Consider the following 26,554-nt stretch of genomic DNA (forward strand, 5'->3'; position numbering starts at 1 on the left):
ATATACTACACCTCCATATAGTACACCTGTAATATACTACACCTCCATATAGCCCACCTGTAATATACTACAACTCCATATAGTACACCTGTAATATACTACACCTCCATATAGTACACCTGTAATATACTACACCCCTATATACACCTGTAATATACTACATCACTACACCCCATATACTACACCTGTAATATAGTACACCCCCATATAGTACACCTGTAATATACTACACCTCCATATAGCACACCTGTAATATACTACATCTGTAATATACTACACCCCCATATAGTACACCTGTAATATACTACACCTCCATATAGCACACCTGTAATATACTACAACTCCATATAGTACACCTGTAATATACTACACCTCCATATAGTACACCTGTAATATACTACACCCCTATATACACCTGTAATATACTACATCACTACACCCCATATACTACACCTGTAATATAGTACACCCCCATATAGTACACCTGTAATATACTACACCTCCATATAGGACACCTGTAATATACTACATCACTACACCCCATATACTACACCTGTAATATACTACACCCCCATATAGTACACCTGTAATATACTACATCACTACACCCCTATATAGCACACCTGTAATATACACCTCCATATAGCACACCTGTAATATACTACATCACTACACCCCATATACTACACCTGTAATATAGTACACCTCCATATAGTACACCTGTAATATACTACACCTCCATATAGTACACCTGTAATATACTACACCTCCATATAGCCCACCTGTAATATACTACAACTCCATATAGTACACCTGTAATATACTACACCTCCATATAGTACACCTGTAATATACTACACCCCTATATACACCTGTAATATACTACATCACTACACCCCATATACTACACCTGTAATATAGTACACCCCCATATAGTACACCTGTAATATACTACACCTCCATATAGGACACCTGTAATATACTACATCACTACACCCCACATACTACACCTGTAATATACTACACCCCCATATAGTACACCTGTAATATACTACATCACTACACCCCTATATAGCACACCTGTAATATACACCTCCATATAGCACACCTGTAATATACTACATCACTACACCCCATATACAGTTAGGTCCAGAAATATTTGGACAGTGACACAATTTTCGCGAGTTGGGCTCTGCATGCCACCACATTGGATTTGAAATGAAATCTCTACAACAGAATTCAAGTGCAGATTGTAACGTTTAATTTGAAGGTTTGAACAAAAATATCTGATAGAAATTGTAGGAATTGTACACATTTCTTTACAAACACTCCACATTTTAGGAGGTCAAAAGTAATTGGACAAATAAACCAAACCCAAAAAAAATATTTTTATTTTCAATATTTTGTTGCGAATCCTTTGGAGGCAATCACTGACTTAAGTCTGGAACCCATGGACATCACCAAACGCTGGGTTTCCTCCTTCTTAATGCTTTGCCAGGCCTTTACAGCCGCAGCCTTCAGGTCTTGCTTATTTGTGGGTCTTTCCGTCTTAAGTCTGGATTTGAGCAAGTGAAATGCATGCTCAATTGGGTTAAGATCTGGTGATTGACTTGGCCATTGCAGAATGTTCCACTTTTTTGCACTCATGAACTCCTGGGTAGCTTTGGCTGTATGCTTGGGGTCATTGTCCATCTGTACTATGAAGCGCCGTCCGATCAACTTTGCAGCATTTGGCTGAATCTGGGCTGAAAGTATATCCCGGTACACTTCAGAATTCATCTGGCTACTCTTGTCTGCTGTTATGTCATCAATAAACACAAGTGACCCAGTGCCATTGAAAGCCATGCATGCCCATGCCATCACGTTGCCTCCACCATGTTTTACAGAGGATGTGGTGTGCCTTGGATCATGTGCCGTTCCCTTTCTTCTCCAAACTTTTTTCTTCCCATCATTCTGGTACAGGTTGATCTTTGTCTCATCTGTCCATAGAATACTTTTCCAGAACTGAGCTGGCTTCATGAGGTGTTTTTCAGCAAATTTAACTCTGGCCTGTCTATTTTTGGAATTGATGAATGGTTTGCATCTAGATGTGAACCCTTTGTATTTACTTTCATGGAGTCTTCTCTTTACTGTTGACTTAGAGACAGATACACCTACTTCACTGAGAGTGTTCTGGACTTCAGTTGATGTTGTGAACGGGTTCTTCTTCACCAAAGAAAGTATGCGGCGATCATCCACCACTGTTGTCATCCGTGGACGCCCAGGCCTTTTTGAGTTCCTAAGCTCACCAGTCAATTCCTTTTTTCTTAGAATGTACCCGACTGTTGATTTTGCTACTCCAAGCATGTCTGCTATCTCTCTGATGGATTTTTTCTTTTTTTTCAGCCTCAGGATGTTCTGCTTCACCTCAATTGAGAGTTCCTTAGACCGCATGTTGTCTGGTCACAGCAACAGCTTCCAAATGCAAAACCACACACCTGTAATCAACCCCAGACCTTTTAACTACTTCATTGATTACAGGTTAACGAGGGAGACGCCTTCAGAGTTAATTGCAGCCCTTAGAGTCCCTTGTCCAATTACTTTTGGTCCCTTGAAAAAGAGGAGGCTATGCATTACAGAGCTATGATTCCTAAACCCTTTCTCCGATTTGGATGTGAAAACTCTCATATTGCAGCTGGGAGTGTGCACTTTCAGCCCATATTATATATATAAAATTGTATTTCTGAACATGTTTTTGTAAACAGCTAAAATAACAAAACTTGTGTCACTGTCCAAATATTTCTGGACCTAACTGTACTACACCTGTAATATAGTACACCTCCATATAGTACACCTGTAATATACTACAACTCCATATAGTACACCTGTAATATACTACACCTCCATATAGCACACCTGTAATATACTACAACTCCATATAGCACACCTGTAATATACTACAACTCCATATAGTACACCTGTAATATACTACACCTCCATATAGTACACCTGTAATATACTACACCTCCATATAGTACACCTGTAATATACTACACCTCCATATAGCACACCTGTAATATACTACACCCCTATATACACCTGTAATATACTACATCACTACACCCCATATACTACACCTGTAATATAGTACACCCCCATATAGTACACCTGTAATATACTACACCTCCATATAGCACACCTGTAATATACTACACCTCCATATAGCACACCTGTAATATACTACATCACTACACCCCATATACTACACCTGTAATATAGTACACCCCCATATAGTACACCTGTAATATACTACATCACTACACCCCCATACAGCACACCTGTAATATACTACATCACTATACCCCCCCATATACTACACCACTATATACACCTCCATATAGCACACCTGTAATATACTACACCCCCATATGTCACACACCCTGCTCCCCATACAGCCTGCACCCCCATATCTCACACACTACACCCCCATATGTCACACACCCTGCTCCCCATACAACCTGCACCCCCATATCTCACACACCCTGCTCCCCATACAGCCTGCACCCCCAAGATCTCACACACACTACACCACGATATGGTCACACACCCTGCCCACATCTCACCCTGCCTGTACACCAACTTACCCCTCTCAAACACTCTGCACCCCTTCACATCCTTCTGTCAGTCTGCAGCCCTCATATGCCACTCACCCTGCAACTCCATCTTCCCTCATATGCACTCACCCTGCAACTCCATCTTCCCTCATATGCACTCACCTTGCAACTCCATCTTCCCTCATATGCCACTCACCCTGCAACTCCATCTTCCCACATATGCCACTCACCCTGCAACTCCATCTTCCCTCATATACCACTCACCCTGCAACTCCATCTTCCCTCATATGCACTCACCCTGCAACTCCATCTTCCCTCATATGCACTCACCCTGCAACTCCATCTTCCCTCATATGCCATTCACCCTGCAACTCCATCTTCCCACATATGCCACTCACCCTGCAACTCCATCTTCCCTCATATGCACTCACCCTGCAACTCCATCTTCCCACATATGCCACTCACCCTGCAACTCCATCTTCCCACATATGCCACTCACCCTGCAACTCCATCTTCCCTCATATGCCATTCACCCTGCAACTCCATCTTCCCACATATGCCACTCACCCTGCAACTCCATCTTCCCTCATATGCACTCACCCTGCAACTCCATCTTCCCACATATGCCACTCACCCTGCAACTCCATCTTCCCACATATGCCACTCACCCTGCAACTCCATCTTCCCTCATATGCCACTCACCCTGCAGCCCCCCTCCCTCTCATGTCCCCTCTTTTCTTATTACCAGTCATCATGTGTCCACAGGATGTGTCCTTCAGGATTCAGTATCTTTGCTTTCTGCCCGGCATCCCGTGTCTCCTCCCACACAGTCACATGGGCGTGACGTCATCGCAGGTCCTGCAGCATGAATTATTCCGTCTGCTGTGCTGCTCCTTCTCCTGCAGGGCGGGCGGGAACTTTTGAAATGACACACGCAGCGCAGTACTGACAACGTCAGAGCGCGCGCGTGTGTCACTGACAATTAGTGCCGGCAGGGAACAGAGGAAAGACTCCTGCGTTCCGCTGCCTGCACTTACTGTGCGGACCTGCACAGGATCTCTCCCTGCTCGGCACGCTGCAGCCCGGCTCCACTGCACCGGCAGAAGACGGGCGGGCCGGTCACAGAGAGTGGGCGGACCGGATGTGGCCCGCGGGCCGCCCCTTGCCCAGGTCTGGTCTAGAGGAATCATTACTGAAGAGACATGTCTTCAACCCTGTACAGATTATTCCTTTTCATCTGCCTTTACTTTGTACTTAATACAAGATTCTAGAAGAAAACTACAGCGTTTCTCCTTGTCTTCCTACAAGTCATCGTTTGGGCTGAGTTAACACTATCTGTGGAAGCCGGTAGAGTGAGTAAAATCATACAGTTATCTAAGGGACTGATAATTAGAGCGGTTGGATTCATTGCTACCAGGAAGACACAGAATAGTGAAAAGGATTAGCGGTGACCGGGATTAGTATTCATATATCAGTAAAGAACCTGTTTCCAGGAGTGCTATACTGCATATAATCCAGAGAAAGGATTACCCCAAGGGGCTGATAAGCCACAGCATTAAGCTGGTGTCACACACAGCGACAACGACAATGACGTCGCTGCTACGTCACCATTTTCTGTGACGTTGCAGCGACGTCCCGTCGCTGTCCCTGTGTGTGACATCCAGCAACGACCTGGCCCCTGCTGTGAGGTCGCCGGTCGTTGCTGAATGTCCAGCTTCATTTTTTGGTCGTCACTCTCCCGCTGTGACATACACATCGCTGTGTGTGACAGCGAGAGAGCGACGAAATGAAGCGAGCAGGAGCCGGCACTGGCAGCTGCGGTAAGCTGTAACCAGCGTAAACATCGGGTAACCAAGGGAAGACCTTTCCCTGGTTACCCGATATTTACCTTCGTTACCAGCCTCCGCTCTTGCTGCCAGTGCCGGCTCCTGCTCTGTGCACATGTGGCTGCAGTACACATCGGGTAATTAACCCGATGTATACTGTAGCAAGGAGCCAGCGCTAAGCAGTGCGCACGGCTCCCTGCTCTCTGCACTGTGACATGTAGCTGCAGCACACATCGGGTTAATTAACCCGATGTGTACTGTACCTAGGAGAGCAAGGAGCCAGCGCTAAGCGCGGCTCCCTGCTCTCTGCACATGTAGCACAGCGACGGTATGATCGCTGCTTCTGCTGTGTTTGACAGCTAAGCAGCGATCATAACAGCGACTTACAAGGTCGCTGTTACGTCACCGAAAATGGTGACGTAACAGCGACGTCGTTGTCGCTGTCGCTTAAGCTGGGTTCACACTAAGCGACAGCGACAACGACGTCGCTGTTACGTCACCATTTTCGGTGACGTAACAGCGACCTTGTAAGTCGCTGTTATGATCGCTGCTTAGCTGTCAAACACAGCAGAAGCAGCGATCATAACGTCGCTGTGCTACATGTGCAGAGAGCAGGGAGCCGCGCTTAGCGCTGGCTCCTTGCTCTCCTAGGTACAGTACACATCGAGTTAATTAACCCGATGTGTGCTGCAGCTACATGTCACAGTGCAGAGAGCAGGGAGCCGCGCGCACTGCTTAGCGCTGGCTCCTTGCTCTCCTTGCTACAGTATACATCGGGTTAATTACCCGATGTGTACTGCAGCCACATGTGCACAGAGCAGGAGCCGGCACTGGCAGCAAGAGCGGAGGCTGGTAACGAAGGTAAATATCGGGTAACCAGGGAAAGGTCTTCCCTTGGTTACCCGATGTTTACGCTGGTTACAGCTTACCGCAGCTGCCAGTGCCGGCTCCTGCTTGCTTCATTTCGTCGCTCTCTCGCTGTCACACACAGCGATGTGTGTGTCACAGCGGGAGAGTGACGACCAAAAAATGAAGCTGGACATTCAGCAACGACCGGCGACCTCACAGCAGGGGCCACGTCGTTGCTGGATGTCACACACAGCGACAGCGACGGGACGTCGCTGCAACGTCACAGAAAATGGTGACGTAGCAGCAACGTCGTTGTCGCTGTGTGTGACACCAGCTTTAGTGTGAACCCAGCTTAAAACTTTATAGCAGCTTCAGACAAAGTGCCCTGTAAAGTATTAACCTGTTATCAGAACTGTGTGCAGCTATAAACCAAGAATCCCCCATAAGCTAATTGTAAATTGCAGCCAGAGACTTTGCAAATACATTCTGCAAACACAGACTGCTGGCTGCAGAGATTGCAACATTGTATTGTTTCCCTGACAACCAGTGCAGAGCAGCATTCACCCTTCCTGATGGCGTCAAAGAGAACAATTTCACTACCCGTCCTAGAACAACAAGAGAAACACATGGACTCACAATCAAATTACAGTGAAAGATCTAAGCGGTTGACCAAACCAACATGGAAGGTTAAAGAGAACCTAGAAACAGCCAGAAGTGAACTGTTTACCCACACAGCATTATTGTGGCAAAGTGCAAAAACAAGTGACTGTTTTATCTGCGCCTGGTGCTCATGAGCTACCACCAGAGGGAGCCCTGGAACAACTGTACTCAGCATACCAGTCCTACAAAGAGATTTGTAAAATATATTCCTCTACCCTGCTGAGATCAAATACGTCTGAGTCTCAAAAAGAACTACAGGACTTTCAACAGCTTAATGCTGAACGAGACCGCACCGTGCGCGACATTGTGAGCGAGACTGAAGTAAAAATTGCGCAAATGTCAGGAGCGGCATCTTACAAATCCAGGTCCATTAAGAGCTCAAGGCACTCACTCAAATCAGGCTCATCAAGGTACTCAACCCTCAGCGAGCAGCTCATAAAGGCACGCTGAAGCAGAAACAACAAAAGTACACGCCATCGTCGCCCAGAGAGAAGCAGAGATGAAAGCAGAATCTGCACGCAAGGAAGCAGAGATGAAAGCAGAATCTGCACGCAAGGAAGCAGAAATTGAAGCCCTTCAGAAGGAATGTGAACATGTGGCGGCCATGGCAAGGCTAAAAGTCTTTGAGCAAGCTCTGGGTGGGAGCCAAGAAGGCAGCGCCAGTTTGTGTGATCTCGACACAGAAGACTCACTTAAGCGTACAAGAGATTATGTGCTGAGCCAAGCCAACGAACTGCCAACTACCATCAACATTCCCGTCAGTGCTAACACTTCTCCAGAGCCTCAAGACACTGATCCACCTACAGCTTCCAGCCTTCCAGGTCAGTCCAATGCACCTCAGACTTTCAAGCCTGAACCTGCTTCATATTCCAATGCACAGCCACACCCTGCGCATCAGCAACCTCCGTATGCCCATGTCTACATGCAACCCAACATGCCGGCAAGGTGCTACACTCCCAACAACTATGTAGTTCCGGCCCCGTATACAACAGAGATTGTACACACCAAACCGATCACTGGTCTAAACGCCTACGCCACTCCATACTTTCCCATGTTCCCGAACCAAGAAGCTACGAATCACGCAACCAGCACCACGCAGCCAGCAAATGTGCCCCCAACGTCGGAAAGATCAGACATGTCCGACTTTGCGAGGTACATGATCCGCCGAGAACTCACCAACACCGGTCTCACAAAGTTTGACGACCAGCCCGAAAACTACAGAGGGTGGAAGTGTGCCTTCAAAACCGCAATGCGTGACCTCGGCATTACAGCTGCTGAAGAGCTGGACTTGCTAATCAGGTGGCTAGGGCCATGGTCTACTGAGAGAATCAAGAGACTCAGATCAGTCTACATCAGCGACCCAACAACTGGTCTCGCAACCGCATGGGACAGACTAGAGAAAGGCTTCGGCAGTCCTGAAGCAATTGAAGATGCATTGCTGAAACAACTATACGACCTTCCCAAAATATCTGGCAAGGATGCTTCAAAGTACCAGGAACTCAGCGACCTGCTGTCTGAGCTCCAGCTGGCCAAAACAGACACACACCTACCTGGCCTCAGCTACCTGGACACCGCTCGTGGGGTGAAACCCATAGTCGCCAAGTTACCTTACAACGTGCAGGAAAGGTGGACTACGGTAGGAACAAACTATAAAAAAAGAGCACCAAGTCTCCTTCCCTCCATTCTCCTACTTCTGCGAGTTCATCAATGGCATCGCGGAACGTAAGGCAGACCCCCAGCTTCACCTGTGGAGAACCCACCGACTCCACTTCACCAGCTCCCAGGTATGAGAGCACTCATCAAAATGACAGAAAATGTAGGGGCCCAGTATCAGTCAAAAAGACCGATGTTCTATGTATATCTCAAAGGTCACCCAGAAAGGGCCGTGAAGGTGTACAGCATCCTGGATGACCAGAGCAACAGGTCACTCGCCAGGTCTGAACTCGACTTAAAAGGAAATGCCTAGCCTTACACACTAGGTACTTGCAGCGGCATCTCAGAAGCTTGCGGAAGAAGAGCCAGTGGTCTCGTGGTAACATCTATTGAAAATACCGTAAAGATACCGCTACCGACACTCGTCGAGTGCAATCAGATACCGGCTAACCGGGAAGAGATTCCAACACCTGAGGCAGCTCTTCACCACCCTCACCTGAGAACTATCGCCAGCAAGATCCCACCTCTTGATCATAGTGCAAAAATCCTGATTCTGATTGGAAGGGACATCCTCTGGCTACACAAAGTACGCCAACACATCAACGGGCCACACGATGCGCCATTCGCTCAGCGCTACGACTTAGGCTGGGTGATCATAGGAAACGTCTGCGTAGGCAAAATGAAGAGTCCCGACGCAATCTCCTCCTACAAGACGCACATCCTCCCAAACGGTCGCGGCACTCACTTTCAACCATGTCCGCATCACTATGGGGTGAAAGAGAGGCTGAGTGACACCAGGTGGCGACAGCAGTCTCCTGACTGCACGGACGCATATCAACTCTGGGATGACGACTTCGGGTCAACAGCGTTCGAGTCTACAAACGAAGACAACAAATTGGCTCCGATGAGAGAAGACAAAGAATTCATAAAGATTATGGATAAAGAGTTCTCTCAAAATGACTCTAACAGTTGGGTAGCCCCATTACCCTTTCGGTCTCCAAGGCCAAGGTTGCCAAACAACTCCCAGCAAGCAACCGCAAGGTCCTCCTCTCTAAAACGCACCTTGAAAAGACAACCAGAGATGGAGAAACGCTTTGTCGAGATTGCGCAAAATATCCTCGACAGAGATCATGCTGAACAGTGGCACAACATTCCCACCGAACAAAACCCAGCCGACCGAGGAACGAGACTCACTGCTGCATCCAAACTCGGCGACAACATGTGGCTGACACCTCCAAGTATTTTATACGAGGAGACCTGCGATAACTACGCCGGCAACATGTACGAGCTGGTGGAACCAGAATCCGACAAGGAAATTAGACCGGTCGTCTCCGCTCGCTACACTTCAGTAACATCAGAACAGAAGTTGAGACCTCATCACTTCGAGGGCTTCTCAAGTTGGTCATCTGAGGTACGAGCCGAAGCTTGTCTTATTCACATTGCTCACTGTTTCACCGACTACAAGTCTTAAACGTGCCACGGCTGGCACAGGTGTGTGATTCGTCCAGTCACCGAACTCGTGCTACTTTTACCAAAGGAGGACGTTACATGAACTAACTTTGTCGTTGGACACTGCCACAGCGGGGAGCGTACCTTTCCTTACCCCTGCTGTACGGAGACACAACTGTCCGTGTCCAATGAACCTTGAACTTTTCCTTTGGCTTAAAACTTTACGGTTGGATTATTGGGTTGGAGGAAGAGTTGGCATGTTTGCGGCTTCCCCAATCTGAAGATGGGTTTGTTGAACTTGGATTCATTTTTTACATTTTTCTACTTTTACATTTTTTACGCAAGGACAATGCGTCATCAACAAAGCATGGACTTGAATTCAGTGCATTACCGTTGCATTTTTTGTGTTTGTCTCTTTTCTCGTTACAGGTTTCGTGACATCGAGGGACAGGATCGACTCCTTACGTCGTAGAAGGACTTGTGAAATCATATGATTTCAGACGGGGAGTGTTGTGTCCCATGAATGGGAACAACCTGTTTGTATAATTCTTGCATTGCATATTTTTCCTCCTATCAGGAAATTCCTTAGGGTACCTTCACACTTAGCGATGCAGCAGCGATCCGACCAGCGATCTGACCTGGTCAGGATCGCTGCTGCATCGCTACATGGTCGCTGGTGAGCTGTCAAACAGGCAGATCTCACCAGCGACCAGTGAACAGCCCCCAGCCAGCAGCGACATGCAAGCGACGCTGCGCTTGCACGGAGCCGCCGTCTGGAAGCTGCGGAGACTGGTAACTAAGGTAAACATCGGGTATGGTTACCCGCTGTTTACATTAGTTACCAGCGCACACCGCTTAGCTGTGTGTGCAGGGAGCAGGGAGTCGCGCACACTGAGCGCTGGCTCCTTGCTCTCCTAGCTACAGTACACATCGGGTTAATTAACCCGATGTGTAATGCAGCTACATGTGCAGAGAGCAGGGAGCCGCGCACGCTGGCTCCTTGCTCTCCTAGCTGCTGTACACATCGGGTTAATTAACCCGATGTGTACAGCAGCTACATGTGCAGAGAGCCGGAGCCGGCAGCACAGGCAGCGTGAGAGCTGCAGAGGCTGGTAACTAAGGTAAATATCGGGTAACCACCTTGGTTACCCGATGTTTATCTTGGTTACAAGCTTACCTCAGCTGTCAGACGCCGGCTCCTGCTCCCTGCTCGCTTCATTTGTCGCTCTCTCGCTGTCACACACAGCGATCTGTGTGTCACAGTGGGAGAGCGCCTTTGAAGAAAACGAACCAGGGCTGTGTGTAACGAGCAGCGATCTCGCAGCAGGGGCCAGATCGCTGCTCATTGTCACACACAGCGAGATCGCTAATGAGGTCACTGCTGCGTCACAAAAAGCGTGACTCAGCAGCGATCTCGGCAGCGAGTTCGCTGTGTGTGAAGCACCCCTTATTGTTACTAGGTAGATTAGACTGTATGAAGTTTGTCCCTATGTTCCTCCCTTAGTTGGCTTCTGTATAGAAAGCTCCTCCCTTCTTCAGTTTAGTCTAGAGGAATCATTACTGAAGAGACATGTCTGCAACCCTGTACAGATTATTCCTTTTCATCTGCCTTTACTTTGTACTTAATACAAGATTCTAGAAGAAAACTACAGTGTTTCTCCTTGTCTTCCTACAAGTCATCTTTGGGCTGAGTTAACACTATCTGTGGAAGCCGGTAGAGTGAGTAAAATCATACAGTTATCTAAGGGACTGATAATTAGAGCGGTTGGATTCATTGCTACCAGGAAGAGACAGAATATTCAGCATTTTGTTTTTGTTGCCACAGGACACACCAAGGCTCTACTATATGCACATCACATGGGATTAACAGATTATCTGCTGTATACACATCACACAGGGCTCACAGACTCTGTTCGAGCACATGCAGTTCTTACAACCTCTTTTTAATAACACTTGTAAGGTTATATCTAAAGCTAGTTGAATCACAGGATCCAGCCAGCTTTAGGGCCTCTGCGCTCCTCCCATGCTGCTGCACCATAGGAAAGCTCAAATTGAAAGAAAGGGCAATTATGTGGCCACTGGACCCAACAGTAATCTTCTTGTGTGCAAATTTACACACAACCTCCAAGCGAACAGGAAGCTAGGAGGTTGGGAGCAGTGTGCCCCTGCAGATGAAACACGACAACAATTTAAGGCTATGTTCGCACAGGGCGTTTTTGCAGCTTTTTTTCCAGTTTTTGCTTTGGATTTATGCAAATCCATGCTAATAAAATGTTGTATTCACAGTCCCCAGCAAAGCCTATGAGACTTCAGAAATCTCATGCACACACACAAAATTCTTCTTTTTCTTGACAGAAATGTCAACCTCCTTGATTTCTGCTGCATTTTAGATAGAATGCGCATGTCAATTCTTTCACCAGTTTTGCCGCGTTTTTTCACCCATACAAATCAATAAGTGCAAAACTGTGGCAAAACCGCAGGTTATTTCCTACAAAGAGATGAGGTTATGCAGCAGTAAAAAATGCAGCAAAAACACCCTGTGTGAACATAGCCAAATGATTTAACAACCACAGCAATATTAAAAGCAGAGAACTAACCATAACTCAGGAATCCTCGGATTTTTCAAACGAGACTTCTCCAGGATTGCCCTTGCCCTGGTCAACTGCCCCACATTTTCCTCCAGTCTAGAGAGCAGCAACCAAAGAGGCACCGAATGAGGGCATTTCTTCAGCTGCAATTATCAAAAAATATATACCTTATAGATTTAACAGGAAAGATCCTAAATAATTAACACAAAAATTAAAGAAAAATAAACCCAATTAAGAAAGACATACAGTCAGCTTTAGGTTCTGTTCACATTTCCGTTAGTTCTGTTTGTCAGTTCCGCTTTAAAAACGGCAGGGCTGTGGAGTCGGTAAGCCAAACCTTCGACTCCGACTCCTCAAATTCTCTTGCACCGACTCCGACTCCGGCTCCGACTCCGACTCTGGCTCCGACTCCGGCTCCTACATATATTGCTTATAGTTAGGTGAAAAATGTATTGTAGTACATGAATATGTGTATGTGAACATCAGACATTTAATAATTTTTATGATACAATAATCAAGATATTTGGATAGAACATAAAATATATTTATTGGAATACAACTTTAGAACACAAAAAACTGTAATAAATTGTAAATATGTAATACACTATGTAATATACAGTAGATTACATATAAATCTTGTGTGTGTATATACACTGTGTATATATATATATATATATATATTACATATTTACAATTTATTAGTTTTTTGTGTTCTAAAGTTGTATTCCAATAAATATTTTATGTTCTATCCAAATATCTTGATTATTGTATCATAAAAACAATTAAATGTCTGATGTTCACATTGTACTACAATAAATTTTTCACTTAAATGAAGGGAATTTTGTTACTTACCGTAAATTCCTTTTCTTCTAGCTCTTATTGGGAGACCCAGACGATTGGGGTATAGCTACTGCCCTCTGGAGGCCACACAAAGCACTACATTAAAAGTGCAAGGCCCCTCCCCCTCTGGCTATACCCCCCCCCGTGTATCACGGGTTCTCCAGTTTTAGTGCCAAAGCAAGAAGGAGGAAGCCAATAACTGGTTTAAACAAATTAACTCCGAATAACATCGGAGAACTGAAAAACCGTTCAACATGAACAACATGTGTACCCGCAAACAACAAAAAAACATCCCGAAGGACAACAGGGCGGGTGCTGGGTCTCCCAATAAGAGCTAGAAGAAAAGGAATTTACGGTAAGTAACAAAATTCCCTTCTTCTTCAGCGCTCTATTGGGAGACCCAGACGATTGGGACGTCCAAAAGCTGTCCCTGGGTGGGTAAATAAATACCTCATGTTAGAGCTGCAAAACAGCCCTCCCCTATGGGGGTGTCACTGCCGCCTGCAGGACTCTTCTACCTAAGCTGGCATCCGCCGAAGCATAGGTATGCACCTGATAATGCTTGGTGAAAGTGTGCAGACTGGACCAGGTAGCTGCCTGGCACACCTGTTGAGCCGAAGCCTGGTGACGTAATGCCCAGGACGCACCCACGGCTCTGGTGGAGTGGGCTTTTAGCCCTGAAGGAACCGGAAGCCCCGCAGAACGGTAGGCCTCTAGAATTGGTTCTTTGATCCATCGAGCCAGGGTGGCTTTAGAAGCCTGCAACCCCTTGCGCGGACCAGCGACAAGGACGAAAAGTGCATCGGCACGGCGTATGGGCGCCGTGCGTGAAATGTAGATTCTGAGTGCTCTCACCAGATCTAGCAAACGTAAGGCCTTTTCATACCGGTGAACCGGATGAGGGCAAAAAGAAGGCAAGGAAATATCCTGATTAAGATGAAAAGAGGATACGACCTTAGGGAGAAACTCCGGAATGGGGCGCAGCACAACCTTGTCCTGGTGGAACACCAGGAAGGGAGCCTTAGATGACAGAGCTGCCAGCTCAGACACTCGCCGAAGCGATGTGATTGCAACAAGAAACGCCACTTTCTGCGACAGCCGAGAAAAGGAAACTTCCTTCAGAGGCTCGAAGGGCGGCTTCTGGAGAGCAACTAGTACCCTGTTCAGATCCCATGGATCTAACGGTCGCTTGTACGGGGGCACAATATGACAGACCCCCTGCAGGAACGTGCGCACCTTAGGAAGACGTGCTAGACGCTTCTGAAAAAACACGGATAGTGCCGAAACTTGCCCTTTAAGGGAGCTGAGCGACAAGCCCTTTTCTAACCCCGATTGCAGGAAGGAAAGAAACTTGGGCAATGCAAATGGCCAGGGAGACACTCCCTGAGCAGAGCACCAGGACAAGAAAATCTTCCACGTTCTGTGGTAGATCTTAGCCGAATTCGACTTTCTAGCTTGTCTCATTGTGGCAATGACTCCCTGAGATAATCCAGCAGATGCTAGGATCCAGGACTCAATGGCCACACAGTCAGGTTCAGGGCCGCAGAATTCTGATGGAAAAACGGCCCTTGGGACAGTAAGTCTGGTCGGTCTGGCAGTGACCACGGTCGACCGATCGTGAGATGCCACAGATCCGGATACCACGACCTCCTCGGCCAGTCTGGAGCGACGAGTATGACGCGGCTGCACTCGGATCTGATCTTGCGTAGCACTCTGGGCAAGAGCGCCAGAGGCGGAAACACGTATGGGAACTGAAACTGCGACCAATCTTGAACCAAGGCGTCTGCCGCCAGAGCTCTTTGATCGCGCGACCTCGCCATGAATGCCGGGACCTTGTTGTTGTGCCGGGATGCCATTAGGTCGACGTCCGGCACTCCCCAGCGGCGACAGATTTCCTGAAACACGTCCGGGTGAAGGGACCATTCCCCTGCGTCCATGCCCTGGCGACTGAGGAAGTCTGCTTCCCAGTTTTCTACGCCTGGGATGTGAACCGCGGATATGGTGGATGCTCTGTCCTCCACCCACATTAGAATGCGCCGGACTTCTTGGAAGGCTTGCCGACTGCGCGTCCCTCCTTGGTGGTTGATGTATGCCACCGCTGTGGAGTTGTCCGATTGGATTCGGATCTGCTTTCCTTCCAGCCACTGTTGGAAGGCCAGTAGAGCAAGATACACTGCTCTGATCTCCAGAACATTGATCTGAAGGGTGGACTCCTGCGGAGTCCACGTCCCCTGAGCCCTGTGGTGGAGAAATACTGCTCCCCACCCTGACAGACTCGCATCTGTCGTGACTACTGCCCAGGATGGGGGCAGGAAGGATCTTCCCTGAGACAATGATGTGGGAAGGAGCCACCATTGTAGAGAGTCTTTGGCCGTCTGGGAAAGCGAGACTTTCCTGTCCAGGGACGTTGACTTCCCGTCCCATTGGCGGAGAATGTCCCATTGAAGTGGGCGCAGATGAAACTGCGCAAAGGGAACTGCTTCCATGGCTGCCACCATCTTCCCTAGGAAATGCATGAGGCGCCGCAAGGGATGCAACTGGCCCTGCAGGAGAGATTGCACCCCTGTCTGTAGTGACCGCTGCTTGTCCAGCGGAAGCTTCACTATCGCTGCTAGAGTATGAAACTCCATGCCAAGATACGTTAGTGACTGAGTCGGTGATAGGATCGACTTTGGAAAGTTGATGATCCATCCGAAAGACTGTAGAGTCTCCAGCGTAGCATTCAGGCTGAGTTGGCATGCCTCCCGAGAGGGAGCTTTGACCAATAAGTCGTCTAGGTAAGGAATCACCGAGTGTCCCTGAGAGTGCAAGACTGCTACCACCGCCGCCATGACCTTGGTGAAGACCCGTGGGGCTGTCGCCAGACCAAATGGAAGAGCTACGAACTGAAAATGGTCGTCTCCTATCACAAAACGTAGAAAACGTTGATGTTCTGTAGCAATTGGCACGTGGAGATAAGCATCTTTGATGTCTATTGAGGCAAGGAAGTCTCCTCTGGACATTGAGGCAATGACAGAGCGGAGGGTTTCCATCCGGAACCTCCTGGCGTGCACATGTTTGTTGAGCCGTTTTAGGTCCAGAACAGGACGGAACGAGCCGTCCTTTTTTGGAACCACAAAGAGATTGGAGTAAAACCCTTGCCCTTGTTCCTGAGGAGGGACTGGGATAACCACTCCTTCCGCTTTTAGGGAATCCACCGCCTGCAGCAGAGCATCTGCTCGGTCTGGACGTGGGGAGGTTCTGAAGAACCGAGCTGGAGGACGAGAATTGAACTCGATTCTGTACCCGCGAGACAAAATGTCCGTCACCCACCGGTCTTTGACCTGTGACATCCAAATGCCGGAAAAGCGGGAGAGCCTGCCCCCGACCGGCGATGCGGAGGGGGGGGGCTGGAAGTCATGAGGTAGCCGCTTTGGAAGCGGTACCTCCATTTGCTTTCTTGGGGCGTGTGTGAGTCCGCCACGAATCTGAGTTTCTTTGCGTCCTCTGAGTCCCTTTGGACGAGGTAAATGGTGTCTTGCCCGAACCTCGAAAGGACTGAAACCTCTGCTGCCACTTTTTCTGCTGAGGTTTGGGTGTTCTGGGTTGTGGTAAAGAGGAGTCTTTACCCTTGGACTGCTTAATGATGTCAGCCAATGGCTCGCCAAACAGTCTCTCTCTAGACAAAGGCAAACTGGTTAAACATTTTTTGGAACCAGCATCTGCTTTCCAGTCCTTTAACCACAAGGCTCTGCGCAAAACTACCGAATTGGCGGACGCCATTGAGGTGCGACTGGTAGATTCTAGGACCGCATTGATAGCGTAAGACGCAAACGCCGACATCTGCGTGGTAAGGTGCGCCACTTGCGGCACTGCTGGATGCATGATAGCATCCACTTTTGCTAAGCCAGCTGAAATAGCCTGGAGTGCCCATACGGCTGCGAATGCCGGAGCAAACGACGCGCCTATAGCTTCATAGACAGATTTTAACCAAAGGTCCATCTGTCTGTCATTGGCATCTTTAAGTGAAGCGCCATCCTCCACTGCAACTATGGATCTAGCTGCAAGTTTGGAAATCGGGGGGTCTACCTTTGGACACTGTGTCCAGCGCTTGACCACCTCAGGGGGGAAAGGGAAACGCGTATCTTTAGATCGTTTAGAGAAACGCCTTTCTGGGTGAGCGTCGTGCTTCTGGATTGATTCTCTGAAGTCAGAGTGATCTAACAAAGCACTCAATTTACGCTTGGGATAAAGGAAACGAAACTTTTCCTGCTCCGCAGCCGCCTCTTCTGCTGAAGGGGCTGGGGGAGAAATATCCAACAGCCTATTGATGGCTGAGATAAGGTCGTCTACCATGGCATCCCCATCCGGGGTATCCAGGTTGAGAGGGGTTCCAGGAGTGGATTCCTGATCACTCTCATCAGACACATCACAGGGAGACTGATTGCGCTGAGACCCTGAGCAGTGTGAAGACGTCGAGGGTCTTTCCCAGCGAGCTCGCTTAGGGTGGCTGGGGCCATCATCTGAGTCATAATCCTCGGCCTGTGAAGCCGGGGACCCCCCTGTGGGCTGGATACATTCCAAGTAAGGGGGACCTGAAGACAGAGGCCTCGCCGTGCCCAGAGACTGAGCCCCATGCATAGATTGCAAGGTCTCAAGGATTTTTGCCATAGATACAGACATATTATCTGCAAAAACTGCAAAGTCCGTCCCTGTCACTGGGGCAGAACTTACAAGCGTCTCAGCCTGGGTCGCTACCTCTCCTGACTCCGGCTGGCGAAGCAGCACCGGGTCGGAGCATTGCACACAATGGGGGTCATCAGAGCCTGCTGGTAGATTAGCCCCACATGCAGCACACGCAGTATACACAGCCCTTTTTGCCTTGGCCGCCTTGCGTTTTGAGGATGACATGTTGCTGCTTCCACAGAGCGATCTGGGATATGCAGCCAGAAGCGCACCTCACAGTGCAAGAAATACAATATCTATATAACTGTATCCAGTACACTGATACACAGTGAGGCACTAGAGGGACCAGCACAGAAAAATCGCTTACCGCCCGCTTAAAAAGCGGGTGTGTGGTCGCCAGATAGCCCCTAGTCCAGGTCTCCCAGAGCCTTGCGTCCTTCCTCCAGCCAGGCATGCATGTAATGGCTGCCGGCGTCTCGAGAGAGGAAGGGGGGCGGGCCCTGGGCGTTCCTGGCCAAGAGCGGGAAGCCTGCTTCCCTCTGTGCCAAGTGAGAGGGCTGGAGCATGTAAATCAGGCTCCAGCCCTCGTCGCTGCTTGCGAACAGCGTCTCTCCCCTACCCTGAATGACAGGGTGGGGGCGGGAACGAAACGGAGCTGCCGGCGTCCTAGGCCCAAAAAGCCGGGGACTAAAGTTATAACCGCCGCCGCCGTAAAAGCGCGGACGGCGGATCCCCGGCGCACCACAAGTCACAGCAGCGCCGCCCGGTCCAGAGGGGGTCGGCGCTGCGTTCCCAAACACAAACAATCCCCCAGTAATCTGTAGGGACACCAACTCCACGTTGCGGTCCCCGGCGCACTATAACACCCAGCCAGCCCGGAGTGTGTCTGTGCCTGCCGGGGACACAGAGTACCTGTAAGATGCAGGGCCCTGTCCCTGATCGTACTCCTGCTCCGAATCCATCAGGTTCTAATGGGTCTGTGGATGGAGCCCGGCATCAGAGCTGAGAGGCCGGCAGGATCCCACTTCCACAGAGCCCTACAAGGGGATGTGGAAGGAAAACAGCATGTCAGGCTCCAGCCCTGTACCAGCAATAGGTACCTCAACCTTACAACACCATCCAGGGGTGAGAAGGGAGCATGCTGGGAACACTATATGTGTCCTCTTTTCTTCCATCCGACATAGTCAGCAGCTACTGCTGACTAAAATCTGTGGAGCTATGCATGGAATGTCTGACCTCCTTCGCACACAAAGCTAAAACTGGAGAACCCGTGATACACGGGGGGGTATAGCCAGAGGGGGAGGGGCCTTGCACTTTTAATGTAGTGCTTTGTGTGGCCTCCAGAGGGCAGTAGCTATACCCCAATCGTCTGGGTCTCCCAATAGAGCGCTGAAGAAATAAGCATTATACTAAATGTTATTATTTAGTAAAATATTCAGCACATTCTGCATTGCACTCCTGTCCCCAATTTATTATTTCTTCAGCGCTCTATTGGGAGACCCAGACGATTGGGTATAGCTACTGCCCTCCGGAGGCCACACAAAGCACTACACTAAAAAGTGCAAGGCCCCTCCCCTTCTGGCTATACCCCCCCGTGACATCACGGGTTCTCCAGTTTTAGCTTTGTGTGCGAAGGAGGTCAGACATCCATGCATAGCTCCACAGATTTTAGTCAGCAGCAGCTGCTGACTATGTCGGATGGAAGAAAAGAGGGCCCATGTAGGGCCCCCAGCATGCTCCCTTCTCACCCGTGGATGGTGTTGTAAGGTTGAGGTACTTATTGCTAGTACAGAGGCCGGAGCCCACATGCTGTTTTCCTTCCCCATCCCCATGAGGGGCTCTGGGTGAAGTGGGATCTTACCGGTCTCCAGGCACAGAGACCGAGCTCCATCCACAGACCCAAAAGAACCTGCTGGATATGGAGCTGAGTATCGTCAGGGACAGGGCCCTGCTACATCAAGGTACTCTGTGTTCCCATGCACATCGCGCCCACACACACCAGCATTGCTGGGAGTGTTAGTGCGCCGGGGACAACAGCGCGGAGCGCTGGTGCTATTATTCACTGCAGCTTTGCTGAGTGAATTTATGTATTGAAAACGGCCGCGCCGGCCGCTGCTGGTTGTTTTTTACATTGTGGCGCGGCTGGGACTTGTGGTGCGCCGGGGGACTTCGGCGTCGGCCGTGCACATGGACGGCCGTGCTTATTACTAGAGTCCCCGGCTTTGCGGCCTAGTTTTCGTTTCGTTCCCGCCCCAGCCCTGCCAGTCAGAGGAGGGGCGGGACGCTGTACAGTAGCTCAGCGCAGGGAGCTGGAGTCTGCTTTGCATTCTCCAGCCCCCTCTCACTGAACACAGTGAGACGCCGGGTTCCCGCTCTTGGCTGGGGCTCGCCCACGGCCCGCCCCTCTGCACAGGACGGGGAAGAGAAGCCGGCAGCCATTATGGTTTCCACTCTGGGAGAACGGAACCAGTCACAGGTTTTTGGGCGACCTCGCACCCGCTCTTGTGCGGGCGGTAAGCAACTGACACCACTAATGCTGAAGTGGGCTTTTGGGCTGTGTGCTGATATGCTATGCACTGTACTGTACTGTCGCTATTCTGGGCAACAGCAGCAAATAAGCAATGCTGCTGAGGCACAAGCTTTCAATGCTTCTTCGTTTGCATGTGCTGCAGTGTTTACTGTCAGATTGGGCAACAGCAGCAGTAGAGCAATTTGTGCTAAGGCACAAGCTTTCAATGCTGCTTCGCTTGCATGTGCTGCACGGTTTATTGTTATGATATACATTCACTGTATGTCGCTATTCTTGGCTAATGCGCCCAGATAAACAGACAAAAGCAGCAGTAGAGCAATGGTGCTACGGCACAAGTTTTCAATGCTGCTTGACTTGCATTGGCTGCAGTGTTTACTGTCATGCTTGTATGCTATACATTCACTGTATGTCGCTATCCTTGGCTAATGTTCCTGGATAAATAGACAACAGCAGCAGAAAGGCTAGGGTGCTAACGCGCAAGCTTTCAATGCTGCTTGGATTGCATGGGCTGCAGTGTTTACTGTCATGCTGTATGCTATACATTCACTGTATGTCGCTATCCTTGTCTCATGCTCCTAGATAAATAGACAACAGCAGCAGAAGAGCAAATGTGCCAAGCCACAAGTTTTCAATGCTGCGTGTACTACATGTGCTGAAGTGTTTATTTGTACTTCATGCTTGTATGACTATTCACTGTACGGTCGCTATCCTCGGCTAGGCTCTTAGATAGCTAGACAACAACAGCAGAAAAAGACAAGTTGCCAATGCACGGGCTTTCTATGCTGCTTGTACTGCATGTCATACGGTTTCAGGACCCCCAGTGCGTGCAATTGCTCAACCGGGGTCTCTGCTATATGTGGCCAAAGGAACCACCTGTGATCTCTGTCCAGAGACAGGGACGAAGTTGCAGTTTTTCCGCTGATATATTGTCTGTGACTATGACTGACATCTTACAGACTTTGCACCCCAAGCAGACCGTGGGCAATATGGTTGCAATGACCCTGGCCGCCCTGATCTGGAGCATCTCAAGGCGCCAGAGTGATTCCAGGCATCCCAGAGAGCAGGCATCCGACACGGTCGACAGTCCCAGATGGCCTAAGCGGGCTCGCTGGCATTAGCCCTCGACTACATCACTGGGCAAGGTCCCAGCTGGAGTACTCTCTGTACGATGAGGCAGACGTAGCTGTTCAGGACTCTGTTCCTGAGACCGCTCTCAATCCGGATACACCGGATGGTGACGCTATAGTGAATAATCTTATTGCGTCCATCAACGAAAGGTTGGGTATTTCTCCCTCAACTCCTCCAGTGGAGGGGTCAGCTTCACAGCAAGAGAAATCTCTATATATTGAGTACTTGTTTAGCACTCTGACTCCAGAGACGCAGTCCAGAAACGACACGCTTATCACGATAAGCGTTTCTCCGACCGTATTAATGAGACACGTGTCGCTCCCCCTGACGTGGTCAAGCGCTAGACCCAGTATCCAAATGTGGATCCCCCAATCTCCATGCTTGCAGCTAGATCTATAGTTGTAGTGGTGGATAGGACTTCACTTCAAAAGGCCATTGACAGGCAGATTGGCCTCTGGTTGCAATCTGTCTATGAAGCTATCGGCAGGTCGGCTGCTCCGGCAGTCGCAGCCGTGAAGGCACTCCAAGCTATTTCAGCTAGTATTGCGCAGAGGGTCGCTGTCACAGGTACTCTCGGTCCCAGCAGCGTCTTTAACTCGCAATGTCGGCATGGCGAATCATGCTGTTATTGCTGTCCGAGACTCTACGAGCCGGACGTCAGTGGCATCCGCCAACTCCGTGTTTTTACGCAGAGGCTAGTAGTTGAGAGATTGGAACAGAGGCTGCTTCCAACGAAGTGCTTAACCAGGTTGCCTTTATCTAGTGATAGTCTGTTGGTAAGGGTTGAATGAAATCATTCAACTATCCAAGACGACTCAAAAAGCCCAGAAGGGCATAGATTCCTAGCGGGCTCAATTCACGCCCGGGGAAGGCAGCCGGAGGATCCGCTACCAAAGCGTTTTCCTCATAATTTTCAGCCCTCTCACTCCGCAACCGCGGGGGGGCAGACTCCCCCGCTTTAGCGGCATTTACCTACCGCAGGTTGAGGGCCTGTGAGTGAGAGTCAGTTTGTTTTCAAACTACCGCACCGACCGAGCCGAGGCTCTTCTGCAGGCGGAAAGAGCGGTAATCCCTGTTCCTCTTCAGGAACCAGATACGCATTTTGCCCCGACCTGGTCGTGGTGCCAAAATAGGACGGCTCCTTCCGTCCCGTTCTGGACTTTATACTGCTTAACGAGCACGTGAAAACCAGGCGGTTCCGGATGGCATCACTCCGCTCCGTCATTGCCTCTCTGTCTCAAGGAGTTTTCCTAGCTTCAATAGACATCAGGATGCTTATCTACACGTGCCGATTGCTCCGAGGCACCGGCGTTGGCTACGATTCGTTATTAAAGACGAGAATATTTCGTTTCGTAGCCATACCCTTTGGCTGGCGACAGCCCCAAGGGTGTTCACCAAGTTCGTGGCAGCAGAGGGAGCAGTCCCGCGCTCTCACGGTCACTCTGTGATCCTTTACTTGGGCAATCTACTGGTCAAGGCACTCTCCTTTACAAGCATGCCAACACAACCTGAACATGGCGCTGGACCCTTCCCAGAGTTTCGGGTGGGTCTTCAACTTTTCAAGGTTGAACCCAAATCGCTGGCATCTCCTGGAGAGTTTTCACACTCTCTCAGCGATAGTGAAGCTTCCGCTGGACAAACAGCGTTCACTACAGACGAGGGGACAGTCTCTCCTTCAAGGAGGCGCCTCATCCAGAGGCGAGTTTTAGCTTTTCCAGACGGTCAAAGACCATCTTCAGAGGAGTCCACTCTTCAACTCAGTGGTCTGGAGCTCTGGGCAGTGTATCTTGCACTGCAAGCCTTCCTGCAGTGGCTGGAATGCAAATAGATCCGAATTCAGTCGGACTATCCACAGCGGTGGCATACACCAACCACCAAGGCGGACTACGCAGTCGACAAGACTCCCAAGAGGTCCGGCGGATTCTGCTATGGGTAGAAGACAGAGCATACACCATATCAGCTGTTCACATCCCGGGCGTACGACACTAGGAAGCAGACTTCCTCAGTCGCCAGGGCGTGGACGCAGGGGAATGGGCTCTGCACCCGTTTGTTTGCAAGAATTCTGTAGACGCAGGATGAAGACGGACGTCGACGTCATGGCTTCTCGGCAACAACAAGGTCCCGATTTTCATGACGCGGTCTTACGATCAAAGAGCTCTGGCGACAGGCGCCTTGGCTCAGGATTGGTCACAGTTCCAGCTACCGATTGCTGCCACACCATCCTCGTCGCCCCAGACTGGCCGGGGAGGTCGTGGTACCGTGATCTGTGGCATCTCACCGTCGGTCGACCGTGAGCACGACGTCATTGCCACCATGAGACGGGCTAGCCAGCCGCGGTCTGCCAAGATCTACCACAACTCGTGGAAGATATTCTTATCTTAGTGTTCTGCTCAGGGAGGGTCTCCCTGGCCATCGGCATTGCCTACTTTGCCTTCCCTCCTGCAATCTGGTTGGGAAAGAGGTTGGTCGCTCGGCTCCCTTTAAGGGCAAGTCTCGGCACTATCCGTGTTCTTTTCAGAAGCGTCTAGCACGTCTTCCTAAGGTGCGCACGTTACTACAGGGGGTTTGTCATATTGTGCCCCCGTACAAGCGGCCGTTAGATCCATGGGATCTGAACAGGGTACTAGTTGCTCTCCAGAAGCCGCATTTCGAGCCTCTGAGGGAAGTTTCCCTTTCGCGCCTGTCACAGAAAGTGGCCTTTCTGGTTGCGATCACGTCGCTTCGGCGAGTGTCTAAGCTGGCGGCTCTGTCATTCAAGGCTCCCTTCCTAGTGTTCCACCAGGACAAGGTAGTGCTGCGCCCTATTCAGGAGTTTCTCCCTAAGGTTGTATCCGCGTTTCTTCTTAATCGGGATATACCCTTTCCTTCCTTTTGTTCTCATCCGGTTCTCCGGTATGAAAAGGATTTACAGTTGTTAGTTCTGGTGAGAGCACTCAGAATCTACATTTCCCGCACGGCGCCCATGCGCCGCTCTGATGCATTTTTTGTCCTTGTCGCTGGTACGCGCAAGGGGTTGCAGGTTTCTAAAGCCACCATGGCTCGATGGATCAAAGAACCAATTCTTGAAGACTACCGTTCTGCGGGGCTTCCGGTTCCTTCAGGGCTGAAGGTCCATTCTACCAGAGCCGTAGGTGCGTTTTGGGCATTACGACACCAGGCTACGGCTCAACAGGTGTGCCAGGCAGCTACCTGGTCGAGCCTGCACATTTTTCACCAAACATTATCAGGTGCATACCTATGCTTCGGCGGACGCCAGCCTAGGTAGAAGAGCCCTGCAGGTGGCAGTGGCTTCCCCATAGGGGAGGGCTGTCTTGCAGCTCTAACATGAGGTATTTCTTTACCCACCCAGGGACAGCTTTTGGACGTCCCAATCGTCTGGGTCTCCCAATAGAGCGCTGAAGAAGAAGGGAATTTTGTTACTTACCGTAAATTCCTTTTCTTCTAGCTCTTATTGGGAGACCCAGCACCCGCCCTGTTGTCCTTCGGGATTTTTTTGTTGTTTGCGGGTACACATGTTGTTCATGTTGAACGGTTTTTCAGTTCTCCGATGTTACTCGGAGTTAATTTGTTTAAACCAGTTATTGGCTTTCCTCCTTCTTGCTTTGGCACTAAAACTGGAGAACCCGTGATATCACGGGGGGGTATAGCCAGAAGGGGAGGGGCCTTGCACTTTTTAGTGTAGTGCTTTGTGTGGCCTCCGGAGGGCAGTAGCTATACCCAATCGTCTGGGTCTCCCAATAAGAGCTAGAAGAAAAGGAATTTACGGTAAGTAACAAAATTCCCTTCATATTTTAGGAGTCGGAGTCGGTGCATTTTATACCGACTCCGACTCCGACTCCACCAAAATGAGCTCCGACTCCGACTCCACGACTCCGACTCCACAGCCCTGAAAAACGGACAAAAGGAACTCCTGCCAAAACTAACCCATCTGCGAAAGTAGGCAAATGGGATTCAGGGGGTCCGTCTGGTATAGCTTTTGAGTCTCCATATTTAGATAAGAAGCCAAAGCGAACCATGCAGAACATTTTCTTCCATTCTGTCGTCCAGGTACGGGAAGGCTACAATACCTCTGGGACGAAGCACAGTCATGGCGGCCGAGATTCGAGGTGATGAAAGCTAGGCCAAAGGGGAGAGTTGCAAATTGGAAGTGCTCCTCCCCAATTGTGAACCGAAGGAACCTCTGATGAGCTTTGCAGGTTAGAATGTGCAAGTAGGTGTCTTTTTTATATCTATGGAGGCCAGGATTCTCCAGGTTCCTCGGATGCAACACTGCTCTGCTTAGCCTCCTGAGGTCTAACATAGGACAGGCTGAGCCGTCCTTTTTGGGAACCACGAAAAGATTCAAATAAAAGTCTTTGTAACGTTGTTCGGTGGGAACTGGTACGATGACACCTGTATCGCGAAGCGCTGCGACAGACTGAGACAAGGCCCGATTTTGGGCCACGGATTTGGTAATGCGTGATTACAGGAAACGTCTGGTAGGAAGAAGGTGAATTTCATTTTGTAACCGGGGGATACCAGTTCTCGAACCCAGGCGTCGTCTGTGTAGGAAAGCCAGACGTCCTGGAAGAGGAGCAGTTTGTCTCCTACGGTGGTCGGGGAAGGCCTGGCGTCATACTGAGGAACCGTGAGAACCCACCAAGGGCTGCCTAGGCCGGAAGCGCCAGGCTGTGTTATAGAGGGTCCAGCCTTTTGCTCCCTGCGCTGGGAGGGTCGCTCAGACTGCGCAGGTGGCTGAGAGGTAAAGTTCCGAAAGGACTTAAAAACGTCAGG

General features: G+C 49.6%; 1 protein-coding gene across 1 annotated transcript in view; it reads right to left on the reverse strand.

The window, feature by feature from the left end:
* PRPF6 (pre-mRNA processing factor 6) overlaps window positions 1–26,554 on the reverse strand; it is a 110,561-nt gene that overhangs the window by 35,247 nt on the left and 48,760 nt on the right. Inside the window, exon 17 of the mRNA XM_075350467.1 lies at window positions 12,628–12,761. Within this exon, the coding sequence (XP_075206582.1) occupies window positions 12,628–12,761 (134 nt within the window). The remainder of the gene's footprint in view (window positions 1–12,627; window positions 12,762–26,554) is intronic.

This window comes from Anomaloglossus baeobatrachus, chromosome 5 (assembly GCF_048569485.1).
Source record: "Anomaloglossus baeobatrachus isolate aAnoBae1 chromosome 5, aAnoBae1.hap1, whole genome shotgun sequence".
Classification (NCBI taxonomy): domain Eukaryota; kingdom Metazoa; phylum Chordata; class Amphibia; order Anura; family Aromobatidae; genus Anomaloglossus; species Anomaloglossus baeobatrachus.